This window comes from Mixophyes fleayi, chromosome 3 (genome assembly GCF_038048845.1).
Source record: "Mixophyes fleayi isolate aMixFle1 chromosome 3, aMixFle1.hap1, whole genome shotgun sequence".
In the NCBI taxonomy this organism is placed as follows: domain Eukaryota; kingdom Metazoa; phylum Chordata; class Amphibia; order Anura; family Limnodynastidae; genus Mixophyes; species Mixophyes fleayi.
Window position 1 is genome coordinate 322,611,376 of NC_134404.1, and position 18,578 is coordinate 322,629,953.

An 18,578-nucleotide genomic window follows, 5' to 3' on the forward strand; every position below is an offset into this window, starting at 1 on the left:
TGTAACAGGTTTACCTTCATAACTGGGACCCCCATAGAAATCTATGGTTCAGGAAATATGGAACACAGTTGTATTGTGTCAAAGACTGGAAGTGATATAGAGGCACGACTGATCTAACAAGATGAATGTGCAAGGTTTATCGTCACTGACCCCGCTGTTCAGGCTGTAATATGTATTAAAGTGGACACCACTCAAATGTGTTTTCTTTGCAGGAAGCAGCTGTGTCATTAATCTATTTCCAGAGGGTAAGTATTTCTTATTTACTTTTCTGTTTTCTATTGCTTGGCCTTAATGATTGGTACCCGTGCTTGTTGAAGACACTACACACACTGGGCCTGATTTATTAAGGAACTTAGGCATGAAATTTCTTACTTTAGTCTCCTGGTCAAAACCATGTTAAAATGCAAGGGGTAAAAATTAGTTTTCTATTTTGCACAGAAGTTAAATACTGTCTGTTTTTTCATTTAGCACACAAATATCAACTTTAAATTTCAGTGTACAAATAAGCTATCAAATATTTTTGTGCTACATGAAAAAAACAACCAGTATTTAACTTCTGTGCAAAATAGAAAACTAATTTTCACCCCTTGCATTTTAACATGTTTTTCTAGGAGAATTAAGTAAGAAATGTCTTGCCTAAAGCTATGGGCATCTACATCTTTTGTGTAAGGTTCTGTAGTAATGCAATTGTTACTAACCTTCAGAGTGATATCCAAATAATTAATGGTGGTAATATTGCAAGTGCTCGTGCGTGAAACATAAACCAAAATCATTTAAATTTAAATGTGTCAAAAAGGAAGAAACAGAAGATTCATCACCTTCCCAAATAAAAAAACAATCATCAATATACCTGCCATAGAGGACCAGGTTTGGCCTGAACGACGATCCCCAAACAAACTGCTCCTCAAAGAGCCCCATATAGAAGTTATCGAAGCTCGGGGCAAACCTAGTCCCCATGGCAGTTCCCTATGTCTGTAAATCAAAATGTGAATCTTTTTTTTTTTTTTTTTATAAACTTTTTATTAGAAACATCCTTTACCAGTAAAAAGCATTACAAAATCTTGAGAGGTTAATCAGTAGCAGAAAACATGTGTTTACATACAGCAGGACGCATAAACACTCTCATAATTCTCTTATATTCTGAAGATAGTTATGTATTTATCCAAAATTGAAAAGATGATGTTTTAACATTACAGAATTATAGGGTATGGAGGGGGGGGGGGTGTTAATGAATGAGAGGTGGAAAATGTAGGGACCAAGGGGGGGACCAACCACTGCTTCTCTGGACAAGTGTTTTGCTGTTACTGGGAAGGATAAGTGTCTGCATTTACTCTCACTCCAGAAGAACTGTATGCTGAGGTGTCTCTTCGCATGCTAATGACCCTGATTTCCTATTTGCAAAGTTATCTTAAGTATGCTAGTGAGTGTGTTTGCATAATCCCCTTTGTTTCAGCTGAGACTTTTGTTTAATATGAGTGGATAGGTGACTGAATATATTCTATATAAGAACGTTTATTAGATTCATTTGCTCAAGGATTCCGTTGATATCATTAATGATTGATCATTGACTATTTGGTTGTTGTTTTTAATTTATTTTATTATTTTATATAAATTGGAATAAATTTGTTGCCACGACAACAGCGCTCTCTATTTGTTCATTATTCATAAACATGTCTTTTGTCCACTGGTTCCCCTCTGGAACTGATTACCCCTATTGCTTTGCTTATGATGGCCAGGTAGTCATGCAGCCTGTATACTAGATGTAGCTGGCCCCACATGGAGATCGTAGGGGGGCGGGGGTTACTAAGAATACAATCGGAATGCTGACTGATGCTTGTAGGTAATATCTGTTCATCACAGGGCACTGTTGTCAGTAGAGCCTGGCTCTATCTTTTGATCGTTGGTGGTGGTGTTTATTTGGTCCTTTGAGGAAATGTTTAACAAGATCTAGTGCCAGTGTTACGTTATTTGCAGAAAATGAAAAAATGTTTTCTCTTTTATCCAGTCTGGGGGACACTGCTTACCATGGGTTGTGGAGGGAGCTTGGGGAGTTGGCACCTAACTAGTTAACTTTTAGTACTGCTGACAGACCCCTCCCCTCTACAATCCCCCTGCCTCTTCCTCTTCCTGTCAGTTTTTTTAGGTGCCCATGGAGTTGGGCAGGGTTTTAGTACTGTAGGTAATTTTTAACTTTTATTTTATTCTTTTAACTTTTTTTTACAGGTGGCAGTGCTGGAGTGTGTTCTAATATAGAGAACACACTCACAGCAGGGCAGCGCAGGCACTACCCTGTCAGATGAGAGCCAGCGGCTCTCACTGACAGGGACAGGAGGAGATTGAAGAAATTGGTGCCTGAATTAGGAGTGACAAGCGGTCTTACGGACCGCTGTCACTCCTGGAGCCTCCCCGATAACCGGCGCAGCCACTGCAGGCATAGAGCGCCGGTTATCGGATACTGCATTGATGGCGGCCATCTTGGATTCGGAGGAGAGGAGAAGGGGGCTATACCAGGATCCCCCCTCATACATAGGAGGGGGCATCTGGTATTATCCGCTGCGGAGACCTCCCCTGGAGGTCTCCACTACTCTGCCACATAATACTTTTATTTTTTTATTCAGACACAGAATCGCTGCAGAGGCAGCATTACTGAAGGGGGGGAGCTAACACATAGAGCTCCCCCTCCTTCCAGAGAGAGAGATGGTTTGTCCCAGTCTTCTGGCGCCAAGGAGAAGCCCGGGAAGAGAGAACAGATCTGAGGGAGCAGGCACCAGGATACTGCTGTTGGACTTCTCCCCTGTTTGGCCTATGGGCTAAGTATCTGATTTATTTAAACACATATTCTGTATTGCTGTGTACAAGTGGGCTAGTAGGGGTTATATTATAGTTCTCCTACTTCCTTAAGTATTATTTCGTGTTTAAAATGTTACAAGTACAACTTTTATATCTAGATTAGTTGATTACTTGTAGTTTACACTTTTCTCTCCACACATTTATATCTCTCTCTCTACTCAGCTAAATTTAACAATTTAAGTCTGTGTGTTTGGTGTGCCTTCCTTTATTAAGAAATGTCAGATAAGGGAAAGGGCCCTATTGCAAAATATTTTACATGTTCTAAATGTAATGTGAAATTACCCTGTGGGCAGAAGGACCCATTGGCGCTCTGCTCTGTCTGCGAAGCAGGAGTCCCCCCCTGCGCAAGCCCAGCATATTTCAGCCCCACTGACGGAGGAACCGGCCTGGGTGACCTCCCTGTCACAGTCGGGTTCCTCTTTAGCACAGATGGTTTTTCAACCTAATCAATTGCTATCTACTGTGGCTACTTCGGTGGCTAATAATACTAGTACTCAGTTGGGCCTCCCTGTTACCACAGGTTTTATTGGAACGTCTATACCAGGACCTTCCTCTTCTCATACAGACCAAGCCCCTGTTCCGACGGAACCGGCATGTCTGCAGCATTTCTAAAGGGGTTTGGATAAACTAAACCAGTTACTTGAATCCCCAAACATTCCGCCTGCTAAAAGAAGGAGGCCTAGATCTGATAATACCCTTATGGTCCTTTCAGACTCTGAGGAGTTTTCAGAGGAAGAGGGGGAAATTAATTCTGATCCTGACCAGGTTCAACCTTTGGAACAGGAAGAAAGCTCTAAAAGCCAATTTATTAATGATTTGGTTTTAGCAGTGAGACAAGCGTTGGACCTCCCAGAACCGGAGGATACTACTCCTAGAGACAGAAGTCTATTTAAGAAGGCCAAAAGAAAGGCTATCCGTTTTCCCCCTTCCGTAGAGCTTAAGGATATTGCAGAAGGAGCCTGGAAACAGCCTGATAAGAGGTTCTCTGTTCCCAAAAGGTTCTCTTCCCTGTATCCATTGCAGGAGGAAGATGTGGTTTGCTCTGCTCCGGAGGGGGCACCAGTGGGGGGACATCTGTCTTTGTTTCAGGAACAGTGCGCAGCGTCCTCCCAAGATCCTTGGATTCGGGGTATTATATCAGAGGGGTACAGGATAGACCTGCTGGGCCCGGTCCCACATCGTTTCTTCCTAACTCCGCTACCCCGAGATCCATCAAGAAGGCAGGCAATACAGGATTGTGTCACCTCTCTTCTTTCTCAAAGAGTTATCTGCATGGTCCCAGATTACCAGAAAGGAAAGGGTTTTATTCAAACCTGTTTCTGGTCAAGAAGCCGGACGGCTCCTTTCGTCTCATCCTAAACTTAAAGGGTCTCAATGTGCTCTTAATGGTGGACGAATTTCGGATGGAATCCCTAAGGTCGGTGATAAACGGCTTAGAGAAGGATCAGTTTATGGCGTCTATAGGCATAAAAGACGCATACCTCCACATTCCCATTTGGATCCACCATCAGTCTCTCCTAAGATTCTCGGTGGGATCCTTCCACTATCAGTTTCGGGCCCTCCCCTTCGGCCTCTCAACAGCACCGAGGGTTTTCACGAAGATTATGTCGGTTATGGCAGCATGTCTTCACCTTCAGGGAGTTCAGGTCGTGCCTTATTTGGACGACCTGCTCATCAAATCCTCCACAGAGAATTGCTTACGTCATCACTTATCCCTCACCTTGGCGGTTCTCGAGGGCCATGGATGGCTAATAAATTTAAATAAATCCCAGATGGTTCCGTGTCAACGCATGGTTTTCCTAGGGCTTATTATGGACACCAGCCAGCAAAGGGTGTTCCTACCTGTCGAAAAGATCAGTTCAATTCAGAGTATAACAACTCAGGTATTGTCTTCTCCCAACCCCTCAATGCACTTGTGCATGCGGCTGCTGGGAAAGATGGTGGCCTCCTTCGAGACCATCCCCTTCGGTCGAGCCCATTCTCGTTGTTTTCAGTGGGATCTATTGATGAAATGGTCAGGATCCCACCTACGTTTGGATCTCCAGAGGATCTCTCTATCTCCAAGGGCGAGAGAATCGCTTCAGTGGTGGCTGATTCAGGATCACATGACAGTGGGCAGGTCCTTCGCTCCATGGCCATGGCCACGACGGACGCCAGCCTGAAAGGTTGGGGGGCGGTAATTCTGCACCTCCGGCTCCAGGGACTTTGGTCGGTTCAGGAATCAGCCCTATCAATAAATGTGCTGGAGTTGAAGGCTATTCTTTTGGCCCTCCGGGGGGGCCCAGTCCCTCCTTCAGGGCAACCCTGTCAGAGTTCAGTCCGACAATGCCACGGCCGTGGCATATGTCAACAGGCAAGGAGGAACCAGGAGTGCAGCGGCAATGAATATTGCAGCTCAAATTTTGGTTTGGGCAGAACAATTTGTTCCTGCAATATCGGCAGTTTTCATTCCAGGAATAAAGAATTGGGAGCCTGACTACCTAAGTCGACACCAGATGATGCAGGGGAAGTGGTCACTCCATCCGGAAGTTTTCCAGTCTCTGGTTCAGAGGTGGGGTCTTCCGGACATAGATCTCATGGCCTCCATACACAACAGAAAGGTTCACAGGTTTTGCACAAGGGCAAGAGACCCCTTAGCGGTGGCAGTGGACGTTATGACAATGTCATGGGTGTTCAGGTTGGGATACCTGTTTCCTCCGATTCCCATGCTTCCTTGCGTACTCAGATGAGTAAGGCAGGGCGGTCTGCCAGTAATTCTAATAGCTCCCTCATGGCCGCACCGAGTCTGGTACGCAGACATAATCTCTATGGTGGAAGGACAAGGTTTTCATCTTCCGTCTCGAGACGACCTTCTTCTGCAAGGTCCCTTCCGTCACCAGAATTTACCTCGGCTCAGTTTAACTGCATGGCTGTTGAAGCCAGCCTCTGGAGGGATAGAGGTTTTTCCTCTAGCGTAGTGAATACTATGATGCAAGCCAGAAAGCCAGTTTCAGCTCTCATCTATCACCCGATTTGGAGAGCCTACATCAGATGGTGCGAAAATAAGACATGTCACTCATCCTCTTTTCGCCTCCCTCGCTTGTTGGCTTTCCTTCAGGATGGCCTGGAAGCAGGGCTTCGGTTAGGTTATTTAAAAGTTCAGGTTTCGGCTCTGTCAGTATTTTTTCACCTGAAGTTAGCGGATTTACTAGATATTAGGACTTTCCTCCAGGGAGTCTTGCATTTTCAGCCTCCCTATGTTCCGCCCACAGCACCATGGGATCTCAACCTGGTACTGGATATGCTTAAGGGGCCTCCTTTTGAGCCATTACTTGTGGCAGATTTGAAGTGGTTGACCTAGAAGGTCCTCTTCCTTTTGGCTATTGCATCTGCACGTAGGGTTTCGGAATTAGGAGCTCTGTCTTGTCGGGAACCATATCTGGTTTTCCACGAGTACAGAGCGGTGTTAAGAACCCTCCCTTCGTTCCAAAAGTAGTTTCGGCTTTCCATCTGAACCAGGAAATTGTAGTTCCGGTCTTCTCATCTACTTTCCATTCGGATCAACAGTCTATGGAAAAGTTAGATGTGGTTAGGGCTCTCCGCATTTATGTCAAGAGAACTTCTCAGATTACACGTACTGATTCTCTGTTTGTTCTTTATGATGCTAGTCTCAAGACAGTCCATTGCAAGATGGATTACGGCAACCATTAAGCAAGCTTACATAAAGGCTAACCGTCCTGTGCCGGAGAGACTTGCGGCCCATTCCACCAGATCGGTAGGGGTGTCGTGGGCAGCAAGAAATGGGGCTTCTGCAGACCAGCTTTGCAGGGCAGCCACCTGGTCCTCTGTCCACACCTTTACAAAATTTTACCAGTTTAGTGTATTTGCATCTGCGGATGCAAATTACGCTCGTAATGCTTTACGAGTGGGATTTTCAGAGTAGTCCCACCCTTAGGGGGCTGCTTTAGAACGTCCCCATGGTAAGCAGTGTCCCCCAGACTGGATGAAAGAGAAAAGAGGATTTATGTACTTACGTTAAATCCGTTTCTCTGATTCCGTCTGGGGGACACTGCGATCCCTCCCTTCTGCTTTTCTTCTGTGTGCTTTTGGTTGATTGGCCTTTTCTCCTTGTGGCTTTTTAATTAACTGGCAGGAAGAGGAAGAGGCAGGGGGATTGTAGAGGGGAGGGGTCTGTCGGCAGTACTAAAAGTTAACTAGTTAGGTGCCAAAGCTCCCTCCACAACCCATGGTAAGCAGTGTCCCCCAGACGGAATCAGAGAAACGGATTTAACGTAAGTACATAAATCCCCTTTTTAAATAAAAATAAAATGCACACATCTGTTACGTTTGGATGTTATCAAAGCTTTGAAAATTGTGTCTGCAGCCCGGAGCTTAATGGCTATGTTATTATTGTTTTGTTATTATTGTTCTGAATAATGTGCTGCAGTTCTTCTCTCTTGCAGGCATGGTTTTCCGTGTTTCGGTAAATGTGTTCATGTTTGGTTAAATAGAATTTCAAAGACTGAATAATTGAAATTTGGAGACCATAACGAAAGTTTTAGTTTGTTATTATGTGCCTATAGGTGAAAACAAAGAACACCCCAAAACAATCAATCATACATACATGTATTGTACTTCCCTTAGTCGGCTATCATAGGAACCAATCATTGCAGTCACCTCACATAAAGCAAAACTGCTCTTAAAAGTGTAAAGTATCATTTTGCCCTATGGACTGTGCACAGGAGCGTTATGACAGGTCAGTGGGAGAGAGACGGAAGCTCGCGTAGAGCTGGGTCACTATGCAGAGACGCTGGTGCAGTGCATGTGGGTGTCATAGAATCGGCTGCCAGAGCAGAGATGGGGGTAGCGGAATGTGCTCTATTTCCCCTGTTCCATCACCTGTTCTGGTACGGTGGCCCAGTGCTTCAATCTCTCCTGTTCACTTGTACCAGAGAGGTGGATTTACTAACATGCACACTTAGGGGTAGATTTAGCAAACCTTCTAAAAATGGAAAAGTGGAGGCGTTACCTATAGCAGCCAATCAGAATCTAGATATCAGGTATCAAGTACATGCTAGAAAGTGACAGCTAGAATCTGATTGGTTGCTATGGGCAGCACCTGTACTTTTCATTTTTAGAAGGTTTAATAAGTTTACTTCTTAGCCTGTGACTGACTTTCATAGTTGTCTTTCTGTATTTTTATGCTGCATAACTTAACAGATAATTTACTTCAGACTCCACTTGGTGGCAGAGCATGGTGAATCAATATGGAGAAACTATGGATAGTTTTGTCAATGTTTCATCTCTTGTTCTACGGAAGTATTGGCCCTGTGTATTACTTTTTATTTCTAGGTCTTACTTTGTGGTTCGCCACCTAGTGGCCACAGAGATAAATACACAATAAATGACAATGTTATTGCTTAGTCTCCTTGTAATATATCTAAAAATATTTATTTTAGACCAGTTTCATTTGGTGCAGAATTTTTTTTTAACAAAATGTCTTGTGAATGGACAATCAGCCACAGCACATTAGATATTCTTAATTATCTCCCAATTCAAGGACACACTCGTTAGTGAATATATATCTTCTGTTTTTGCAGTCCTTCGGTTCCTGGTAAAGGTTTTGCATACATTTCAAAGCCAAAACAAGTAAGTACAGAACATAATGTTTTATTTACTAATTATTTCAGCCCATTATCAAATGTGATAAAGGAACACATTGTAAGCACTTCTATTGTATAATCCCTAGTGTTAATCAAGAACAGATTATTTTGATTCTTTTAAATATAAGGGTGAATTGTAAAATGCTACTGTGTATGTTCTCATCAATCCCAAGCATTGTCGTGATTTTTGGACAATTGAAAATCATAAAAGCAGCAGCTACGATGTCAGTCGCCCAGGGTAGATTACAAATCAGTCCTCTAACCTCATCAATGGTGCATGATTAATCACTTTATTCCGACAATATGATCTATCCATCTAGGGTAATATTATAGGTGTTCTCCACCCCCAACCCATGTTTCACGTTAAGCAATACTCATGCTGCACACCGCGGGCTCCCAGCGGCAGGGGAGGGGATTACAGACCTGTGTCTCATGATGCTCCTGAAATATCTCTGCATCACTGTAATGTGCTGTGTCCCTTTATATTATAGTGCTAGATTCCACTATTATGTAATATAGTAGATAGTACATTACTGTGCAGTGGGGAAGTGACCGTCGAACCATGGAGATACAGGTCAATGGAGCTGATGTTATGATGACACACAGTATGATCATTATTAACATCACTATGTAACTAGTTTATTATTGTTTTCCATTGTTTATTATGGGTCGGAACATAAACGGGTGTGAGGGCTAGTGCTGTATATTTGGGTTGAAGGGCCCCTTTATTAACCCCAGAGGATAGATTTAATAAGATGTGACCTAGAGTTTATGCTAAACTCTTTAACCAGAAGGTTAGAATTAGTTGTTCCTTGGAGATGAAAACATCAATTTGTTCATCTGTGTCATTCGTATGTTGCTCTAACATAATTATTTTACTGAGGCTTGGTCCAAATTCAGACCTTAAAGACCTGTTACCTTTTTGTTTCACCTTCGGACTTGTCTAATGTAATTATTATGATATACAAGCTTTTTAGGGCTTTATCTATTTTCTATGAAGATATTGCCCTGTTACAATATTGGAGGCAGGTTCTAGCAGCAGAGGATTACAACATGGCCGGGCTTCAAAGGGCTAAAAATGTGTTGGTAGTGTCTGCCACCTCTATGCCTGCTCGTAAGCTGCGTATATAGCATATACACACCCTGTATATAGCATATACACACCCTGTATATAGCATATACACACCCTGTATATAGCATATACACACCCTGTATATAGCATATACACACCCTGTATATAGCATATACACACCCTGTATATAGCATATACACACCCTGTATATAGCATATACACACCCCGTACATCCTTTGGTGACACAATTAAGCAAATAAAATGTTTGCAGCCTTTTAAAGTATAATCTACAGATGTTTCGCTCAGGTGAAAAAGTGTGATGCTCCAGTATGTAAAGGTCAGTGTTTCGTAATGGTTTAAATTCCCACTAGACAAAAAATGAAAATCACATGTAAAACTTCAGCTCTGTGTCTTGTCAATCTTTCAAAGCTGATGGATGGAGCGATGACAAACGAAAAGTAAAAAATGGCCCTCTACCCCCCACCCCCCCTGTCCCTGTCCGTCATGCTAAGGCGCCTTTGACCATTGTACCAGTCTCTCCATGGAGATCAGTGGTCTCTTCATGAGCCTCCGTTCTCCTGTGAAATAATGGAGGCGAGACTGATGTACGTAGCTCTTGTAGGTACGAAGCCCATTTAGTATTTGGGAGGGGGTTTTCATACAAATATTTAGCCTTGCTAACTTTCAGCTAATGCGTTTAGATCTTAATCCACCTTATGCTTAGGTGCGTCTCATTCTCTGTCTTATAAATGCATGACCTCATTCTTATTAAGATGTTTCTGCTCATTTAGGTTAATCTACTTGAGATATACTGTACCTTTCTAAATATTGCTCAGTGTATAATCTGTATCCTGTTGCCAGCTATGTTTCCTATCCTCATGATCTGTACAACATGTTCTGCTACTAATTTGTCTTATTTCCTTTGCTGTTTGTCTTACCGTGCATAGTGCTGTATCTTGTAAATCTGCAAATCTTAGCTAAACACTTGCAAAACAAAACACAAAACCCTGTGACTTAGGTAAGGTCTTATTGTTATTTGTTACATGAAGGTGTTCGTAATAATTGGGAGCTGACACAATGACATGTAGCCTAGACTGTTAACACTATAGGTCTCACTGTACTTGCTTAAGGTGGCATTTTATAAAAGGTAACCGATAAAGGGCTTCACATATTTTCTTAAATTATTACAGAAACACAAAATGTATAATTTTCCCATTGCCCCTTTACTGGCAGTATGTATTCTAGTAGCTGACGGCAATTAAAGGAGCTCAAACGAAACTTTTTAGTTTTATCATTCTCATTTTTATGTATTTCTTTGCAGTGAACCCTCAACTCAATGCCACAGGCTGCACCCAGTGCTTCTCCCAGGCTTAAAGTCATTACAGTTAATTGTACAGGTAGAGATGTTATTTACTAGCAGAGTTCTCACTGCTGTTAAACTGACATAAGCACCAGGTATAGCGCAGATGCCGATGATTGAGGGGTCCTGAGATTTTTGGCATGGCAGCTTTGCTATTTACAGCCATCTTTTCACTCTCCCCACCCAAAAAAAAAAGAATCAAACAAGTTTGTGGCACATCAAGTTATTATGTCATGTATCTGACTATGGGGGGGTCACTGTTTTGTAACTTTATCTTGGTCTGTTGTAATCTTTTCTTGCCGTAGGAGAATCCTCGGCGATGGGCTTGCTCAGACGCAGCTCATGCATGATCTCTTGGCGGCTGTTAAACTATCTATTGTGGTGGTACAGAAATCTCAAGAGTCTGTTCAGGGCTCTCTTCAGCCGGATGTTCAGTCTCCTGTGCAGAAGGCAATGTGTGACCTGCTGTCCTGCTTCACTGACATCTTACTGGATGGTAAGAGAGTAATTCCGTACTCTGGTTCATTTGTTTTCTTAAGTCTGATGAAGAAGTGGTGTGATGAATGCTGGGCAGACACTCAACTTTATTGGCAAATTTTCCGTTATCACTGCTTGTGTGGCCTGAAGATGAGTGAGACAAGCCGGTAGCTTGCTTGTAAATCTGGTCGGCAGATGATTGCCGTCTGCTTGTCTTTGTGGTCATTTGCCTTCTGCACATAAAGGCCCCCACTTAATATGGTTGCTTGGCCTGAACGCACATTTTGACCACCCATATGAATGCCCAAAGTGGAAATAAATGCTTATACTAATGCCTCTCAGACCAATCGATGGGATCAGCCCATGTGCAGCCACCTTAACTGACTTCATACTGCTTAGAAGACCAGTTATCCCAACACCCACTTTTTTTTAAGTCCCCCCCCCCCCCACCCCCTCTTTCACAACAAACATGCACCATTGAGGAGGGGAGTCTCATGTGTCTACCCCCCTCCACCAATATTTTTTGGTCCTCTGTTTCTTGCTTTTCCACCTTGTTGGATATGTGGGATGGTGCAGGTTTATTATGTAGATGAGAAAAGGCATCCTGTAGTCTGCACCATATTCTGTTCTAAAAAGTCCGTGACCTATTGGGAACCTGGTGACCCTAAATATAAAGGTGGAAATGTGTGCGGAATAACTGACGTACAGTTTGTCCAATATCATTTCTTTATCGGGTATTAATACCTAGCAGAAAGATATTTTTACAAACCTAATGTTGTGAATTAACAAAAGATACCTCCGAATTTTTATAGGTACACTGCAAATTTCAGGTCACCAAATAGAAATTGTAATAAAAGTATTTATAGCATAAATGTTACAGTATTATAAACAGTTCTTATAAAAGCCAAAGATCCAGAACGCTGAATGTAATTGTGTTAAGAACACCGTAATTTCCCTACCAGCACAGTTGTGGCATTTGGACAGCAGAATTGCTGTAGCGGACGGAAGGTCTACTCGCATTACAGCGCTGCTGTTTCCTGGTTGGAAAATTGCAGTGCTGTAATATTGCTGTGTGATACTGCCCTTAGTCTGGGAGTAACCGCATACTGAGCTGGAGGAAAGGGATTTGCAACTGGATAGATCTGTGTACAATAGCAGTGTGATTGTATGAGGAATTTGTCTTCTCCAGATGATCTTTTGCAAAATGTTCAAAGTACATCAGGGATGGCCATCATTCTCTATCTAAAGACCATACTCGGGGACTGCGAACGGCTCACCAAACTGGTGAGTCACATGCTTGCTCTGGACATCTATATTCTCTTATTCATCCGCCGTATCCTAATTACATTGTTCATTTCCTTCTTCATACTTCTTAAGATTATATATATTTTCCTTCTATCCTTCTCTCCTCCATGTATTACAGTCATGTTCTATAATATCACTGTTGTGTTTTACATATTTACCTGTCAGCGTTATAATGTTTGATGTGGTTATTTTCCAGGTGAGTGATCTTTTTCTGCGATCTCTGGATCCTGTGGGTCTTCCAGGTTGGTTTATCAGCTGCTGTGGGTCTCTCTGTGAGGATCTGCCAGACAATGCCCTCCTCTTTCTATGCCAAGGAGTCCTGGCTATGTTGGAGTGGAAAGAAGGGAACCTAGGCTGTGGGGGGGAGAAACTGCTCCTTAACCTGCTTACAGTTCTGCTATCTCTCAGTTCACGGTAAGGAAACAGTTTTTTTTTAAATATATATAAAATGCTCCAAACCATTTTAGAGCAAGTAGAGAAGACATTAACTATAGGGCTATCCTGGACAGAGAATTCTTACAGTATTATTGGTTGGGAGGTGTGCAGTATTGGAGGGCCCAAGGAGGACTGTGCCTGGGGAACGTCCGTCTCTTTGTTGGGGATATCGAATGCTTATTTTAATTGGGAGCAGAGAGAATAAGAAAACTGTGTATCGTCTTCTAACTCGCGTAGTCACAGGCAAGCCTTTTATATCATGTGCAACAAACAAAACAAATGTCTTTTGTTGAGTGATCTACCACATTTAGCAGTTAAGTATAGGAATCCAATTACAAAATATCTCTTATATTGAAGGGCATCTTATGGTTAAATTTTGCATGTAGTAGTAGTCGTCTCCTTGGAGATAAGAAACAAGTTTTCCCCCATGCACTCCATAACTGTGGTACGAACGTTTGGTCTATGCCATGCTTGGCTAACCTGTGGCACTCCAGGTGTTGTGAAACTACAAGTCCCAACATACCCTTCCAGCAATAAGCTGCTATATTTTGGCAAGACATGCTGGGGCTTGTAGTTTTACAACACCAGGAGTGCCACAGGTTAGCCAAGCCTGGTCTATGCTGTACTCTTAAATTACCTTGTTTTCCATGGAAAGGAAAGTAACAGTCAGTGGGCCATGGCTGTATCCTTAGATTAACTCTTCTGGCTCTCAACATTGGTGAATGCAGGATCTGAATGCCTGCTGTAAAATGACGTGGTCCATTGATTGCTCTGATAACAATTAAAAGCCTTGCGAAGGGGATATCCATCAAACTCCTAAATAAAGTGGGATGGGGGGGGGGGGGGGGGGTGTTGTCCCATGCAGGGCAATCCTTTTTCAACATAAAGATATTAAAGCCTTGCAGCACATTCTCACAGCTAGCTCAATTCAAATATTACTCCTTAGGTGAAGACTACATAAACCATTTTTTGAAGTCTGTCTTTTGTGTTGCATCATGAAACGTTATGTTGTGTTTTTTTGTGTTATATTTTTTAGTCTTGCATATTTAATTTGGTGTGTTTGTTTTTTTAGTCTGAGGGAGTCGAGTGCAGCCTTGTTTCTGTCTAGAATATTAGCCCTGTGGACACTTTCAGCCATAGATCTTCTACGCTCGTGCTCTAGAGATCTGAAGGACAGTCTTAACGGTGGTTCAAGCACCCTGTGCAACCTTCTGGAATATGTGTACGTGCACTGGGAACACCCTCTGGATGCTGTCCGACATCAAACCAAGCTCATCTTCAAAAACATCCTTCAGATACATCATGCAGCTCTGCTAGTACCGGATGGAGACTCGGACCCGTTTCTTTCAGAGCTGACACAGAAATTGCTGAATTTGGAGTGGCACTCAAAGGGAAAGTACACGTCGCTGGCTTGTCTAGTAGAATGTGTAGGGACTGAACAGATCTTGTCGGTGGATCGAACAATCCCAGCTCAAATTCTAGATGTCATGTCGGATCAGTCCTTTGCTCCATATGCAAGCAACCTCTTAGAAGCCATGTTCGTAAACCACAAAAAGCAACTTATGTCATCTAAAGAAAGTTGTTGGGTTGAACAATGGCACAATGTCTGGGTTGTCCCTCTTATCCTGCGACTCTGTGAAGAACATGTGACTCAGACCACTTACATCATTGATTATTATCTGCCTAAATTGCTCAAGTGCAACCCTGATAGTTTATACTATATGATTGAACGCCTGCAGTCCTCTGCCGCTTCAAATGTCGGTAAGTTGGATTCACCATGCTCTATTAATCTGAAGCACAACTAAACCATGTAACAATCATTAATGATTAATCATATGTAACAATCATTAATGTTTAGGAAGAAATGGTACTTGTTAGAGCTGTAAATATTTTGATAATTTCCTGTCCAATGGGAAAGTAATTTTTTTTTTTAGTGTCTAACTCCGTTTGAAAGACAAATAAAAAAACTGCAGCCCCTGAGAGCCTGACATGGAACCTAACATATAAAGCAAAGACTGGTACTTGGCTATATAACAACTATATAATTCAATTCTGTGAAGTTATGCAAATTTCTATGTGTATATTTTTAAATGTTGAACTATTCTTAATCTATAATTGTGTATGTAGGTTTAATGACTCTGAATTATTCAAAGAGGGTGTTCACATAAGGACAACCTTAGGTAGTACCCCCGGTGCAGCATATGTATGTTGGGAAACTGGAGTTACACTTGAAATGGGTGGTGATGAGTAAATGTGGTACTTGATTGGACAAGAGCCACAGTCATCCAATCAGGTGGTGTATTTACTTTCTCATTCTGATCATTGTAGACTTAAATCTCTGGCCCAATGCTCCGAAATCTCTGCTCTTCCAGCAGTCAAACACTGTGGTCCAGGTTCCTCGGGTAAAGTGAGGGGGATTGTTCCAGAGCGTAAATCCTATTTTAATATAACGGTATTCTGTAAGTTCAGAAAATGTTGTAATTTTTTTTTTTTTTTTGTACTACTGTTTATTTAAATTCCGTAGGCTCTGGCAATAACCGTGGTGCTCTTGGTGCTCTCATGGCTTGTTTGAGGACAGCCCGTGCTCATGGACACCTCAGATTCACCGAAAATTATGCATGGAGTGGAAAAGTCTCCACAGGTTTAATACAGCAAGGCCTAGTCCACAGGCATGATCAGGTATGGAAACTGAGATAATGTTGTTCCTAACCTTCATTTCTAAATCTCCCCGGTCTTTAAAATTTGTATGTAGTTTATTACAAATCTGGTATTTCATGTCTAACATATACTAGCAATCAGGATATCACACCTAATTCACACATAAATGCAAAAGAATAGCAAATGACAAAGCAATGGGTTTAAGTTTTAATGGAATTTTAAATATATCCGCACTCCCCGTGGCACTTCTATGTGACGTTGTGTTGTCTAGCACCCTAACACCAGTGCTGTGCTGGCGTGATGACATCTGGTGCGATCAACATTTATACAAAGCCAGAATAAGTGAGCAAACCCAGCATAAAACGGGAACATTTGTTCCAACAAACTAAAGCCGACTTTTTGAAAAAATTAAGTACAGTATTTGTCAATTATTGTTCGGGGATCAATCTGGATCCATGAAAGGAGACTGTATGACATTCTTTCTTAAACATTCTGTACAAAAACAGAGAAAACCGAAAATGTAAAATTGTTGCACAACACAAACACTACAAAATAGCCCGAGGTATAACCCTAATAGTAAGGGACAGTAATGCATGTATACAAAAACACCAATAGCCATATTTATTCACACACTGAGACATCTCATTCTTCATTAATATCCTTTGGGAACATAGCACCCTGGTTATATCCCCAATGTAGTTTCCTCTAAGAGGCAAAGAAAATTCTGCTCTCCCCTACAAAGCATGGTCGACTGCTTGCCAATCGGGGGACAGTGATGAGGTTTCTTTTAATCCAAGTAGTTGGACCTCTCGCTTTAATTCGGTTATTAAAAATCTATTTTTTTTATTTAATTCTGAGCACTTCTGGTGATTTGTGCTGAACACAGAGAACTTCTGTAATCGTCCTGTAATGCTGAGTTCAAGGGAAAAACTGCAGGAGGATATCCAAGAGAAGGACCGCAGAACCCTACATGGAGATGTATTAAAAGGCTTTTAACTTATTGGCTATTGCATATTTAAAGGGCTAAGTTTAGGGACCAACACTTGTAAATCTTTCTTATCATGTATTTAATCTGCAGTATGCAACTGATCTACTAGGCCATGTCTTGTACCACTCTAATTCAAAATACATCCCAGCCAGAAGCCAGATGCCTCCCCTGCTGTGTCTTCTGTTCTCACCCAGGCCTATACCATGTAGGTAACACACAATCATACATTCACTTAAATGCTATTCTGTCACCATCTTAGCCACAGTGTATATTAAGTGAGGACAAACTATTCCACCATCCTTTCTCTGTTATTTATAAATATACATTACAGATCTATATGACAGAATATCTGTCATTCACAGGATAATATCGAAATCATATAAAGAGTGAATACTGTTAATTTTATGTAAATAGAACATGGTACAAACATAATAAACAGAATAATTAAATTTAATTTTCGCAGCGCAGTAGGCACACCTTCAGTCTGCTGCCCTCTTCACAGACCATCACACACTTTATTTTGTATAATTAAAATCACTCTTGCCCCCTCCTCGCTGGCTGTTCTGCTCCCTCCTACCTGTTCTTGCAGTTTCACTACCTAAGGCTGCTGGTGTCTTAAACTCAATTATTGCTTGTCTGGAGCCCCGTTTGGAAAATAGACAGATACATAAAATTCAGAATGCCCCACCCACCCCGGCGTTACATCAATATCACCCACGTTTAATAATAAGGCTGCTACTAGCCCCAACTATTAAGTTAACAGTATTCACACTCCAACCAGCCCAACGTTATTTTAATAACATACTCCTTTAATAAATAGCCCCCCCTAGTGCCAATGTTAAATTAATAGTTTTTTTTATTAAAAGGGAAAACTATTTCCCTCCCCCAAACATCCCTGGTTAATAAATATACCTATTTACCACAACCATCCTCAACATTAAATAATTCACATTTAATAAATAGCCCTCCTTATCTCCAAACTCAACCCCACGTTCAATTACTAGGCCCCCAAACCACCCCAGCATTAAATTACACATCCCATCACCCCACCTTAATATGAATAGGTTCTACCATTAAATATAATACCCCACAAATTAATAGCATCCACCTTTAAGTAATTAGCCCCCACTCACAGTCAACTATTAAATTAATAGCCCACCTATCATTATTACATTGAGACAACCCCCTGTTCCCTCCTTCCTTTAAGATAACCCTCTTCCTTCCTTCCCTCCGTACATTAAGACAACCCCCCCCCCCCCCCCCCCTTCCCTCACACTTACCGTCTCCCAGACACACAATGTAGGGGAGGCAGACTCTTCTGTCTGCCTCTCTTGCACCCTGCACACATGGGACGGCACCTGTCATGTGACGTGCGTCCCATATGATTTGTCAGTCACAGACACTCGTAGGGTAAGAGAGGGAGGGGGGGGGGGGAATATCTTGGGACCTGCAGTTGACGCCTTCATTTGTAAAGCTCAGGAAGTGAAGAGTGACGAGGATAATTTCTCTGCATATCTGAAAAGTTCAAATAACTTTGAAGTTCTATTAAAGGTGTTTGGTCATGTGTACTTTTTTGTTTGTGAATAACACAAACAAAAAAGGGGAGGTAACCAACCATTCATTGCATGGTTGGTTACCTCCCCCAAATAAAATCATAACTTTTTATAGAGGTGGGTCACAAAAAAGTTGAATTTGGGCCACTAGATGACCAGCTCTGACATATAGGAACAATCTGTTTTGTGCAAATAGTTTCATAATCTCGTTGTTGTCATTTACACCAACTTGCTACCC

The 18,578-nt window shown here is 42.0% G+C and overlaps 1 protein-coding gene across 3 annotated transcripts in view; it reads left to right on the forward strand.

The window, feature by feature from the left end:
• The window catches only part of THADA (THADA armadillo repeat containing), a 427,561-nt gene that overhangs the window by 10,459 nt on the left and 398,524 nt on the right, over positions 1-18,578 (forward strand). For all 3 annotated transcript variants that reach the window (XM_075204153.1, XM_075204151.1, XM_075204150.1), the window contains exons 6-12: positions 213-245; positions 8,430-8,478; positions 11,230-11,420; positions 12,591-12,685; positions 12,903-13,120; positions 14,214-14,902; positions 15,666-15,820. In XM_075204153.1, coding sequence (XP_075060254.1) covers positions 213-245; positions 8,430-8,478; positions 11,230-11,420; positions 12,591-12,685; positions 12,903-13,120; positions 14,214-14,902; positions 15,666-15,820 — 1,430 coding nt within the window. The remainder of the gene's footprint in view (positions 1-212; positions 246-8,429; positions 8,479-11,229; positions 11,421-12,590; positions 12,686-12,902; positions 13,121-14,213; positions 14,903-15,665; positions 15,821-18,578) is intronic.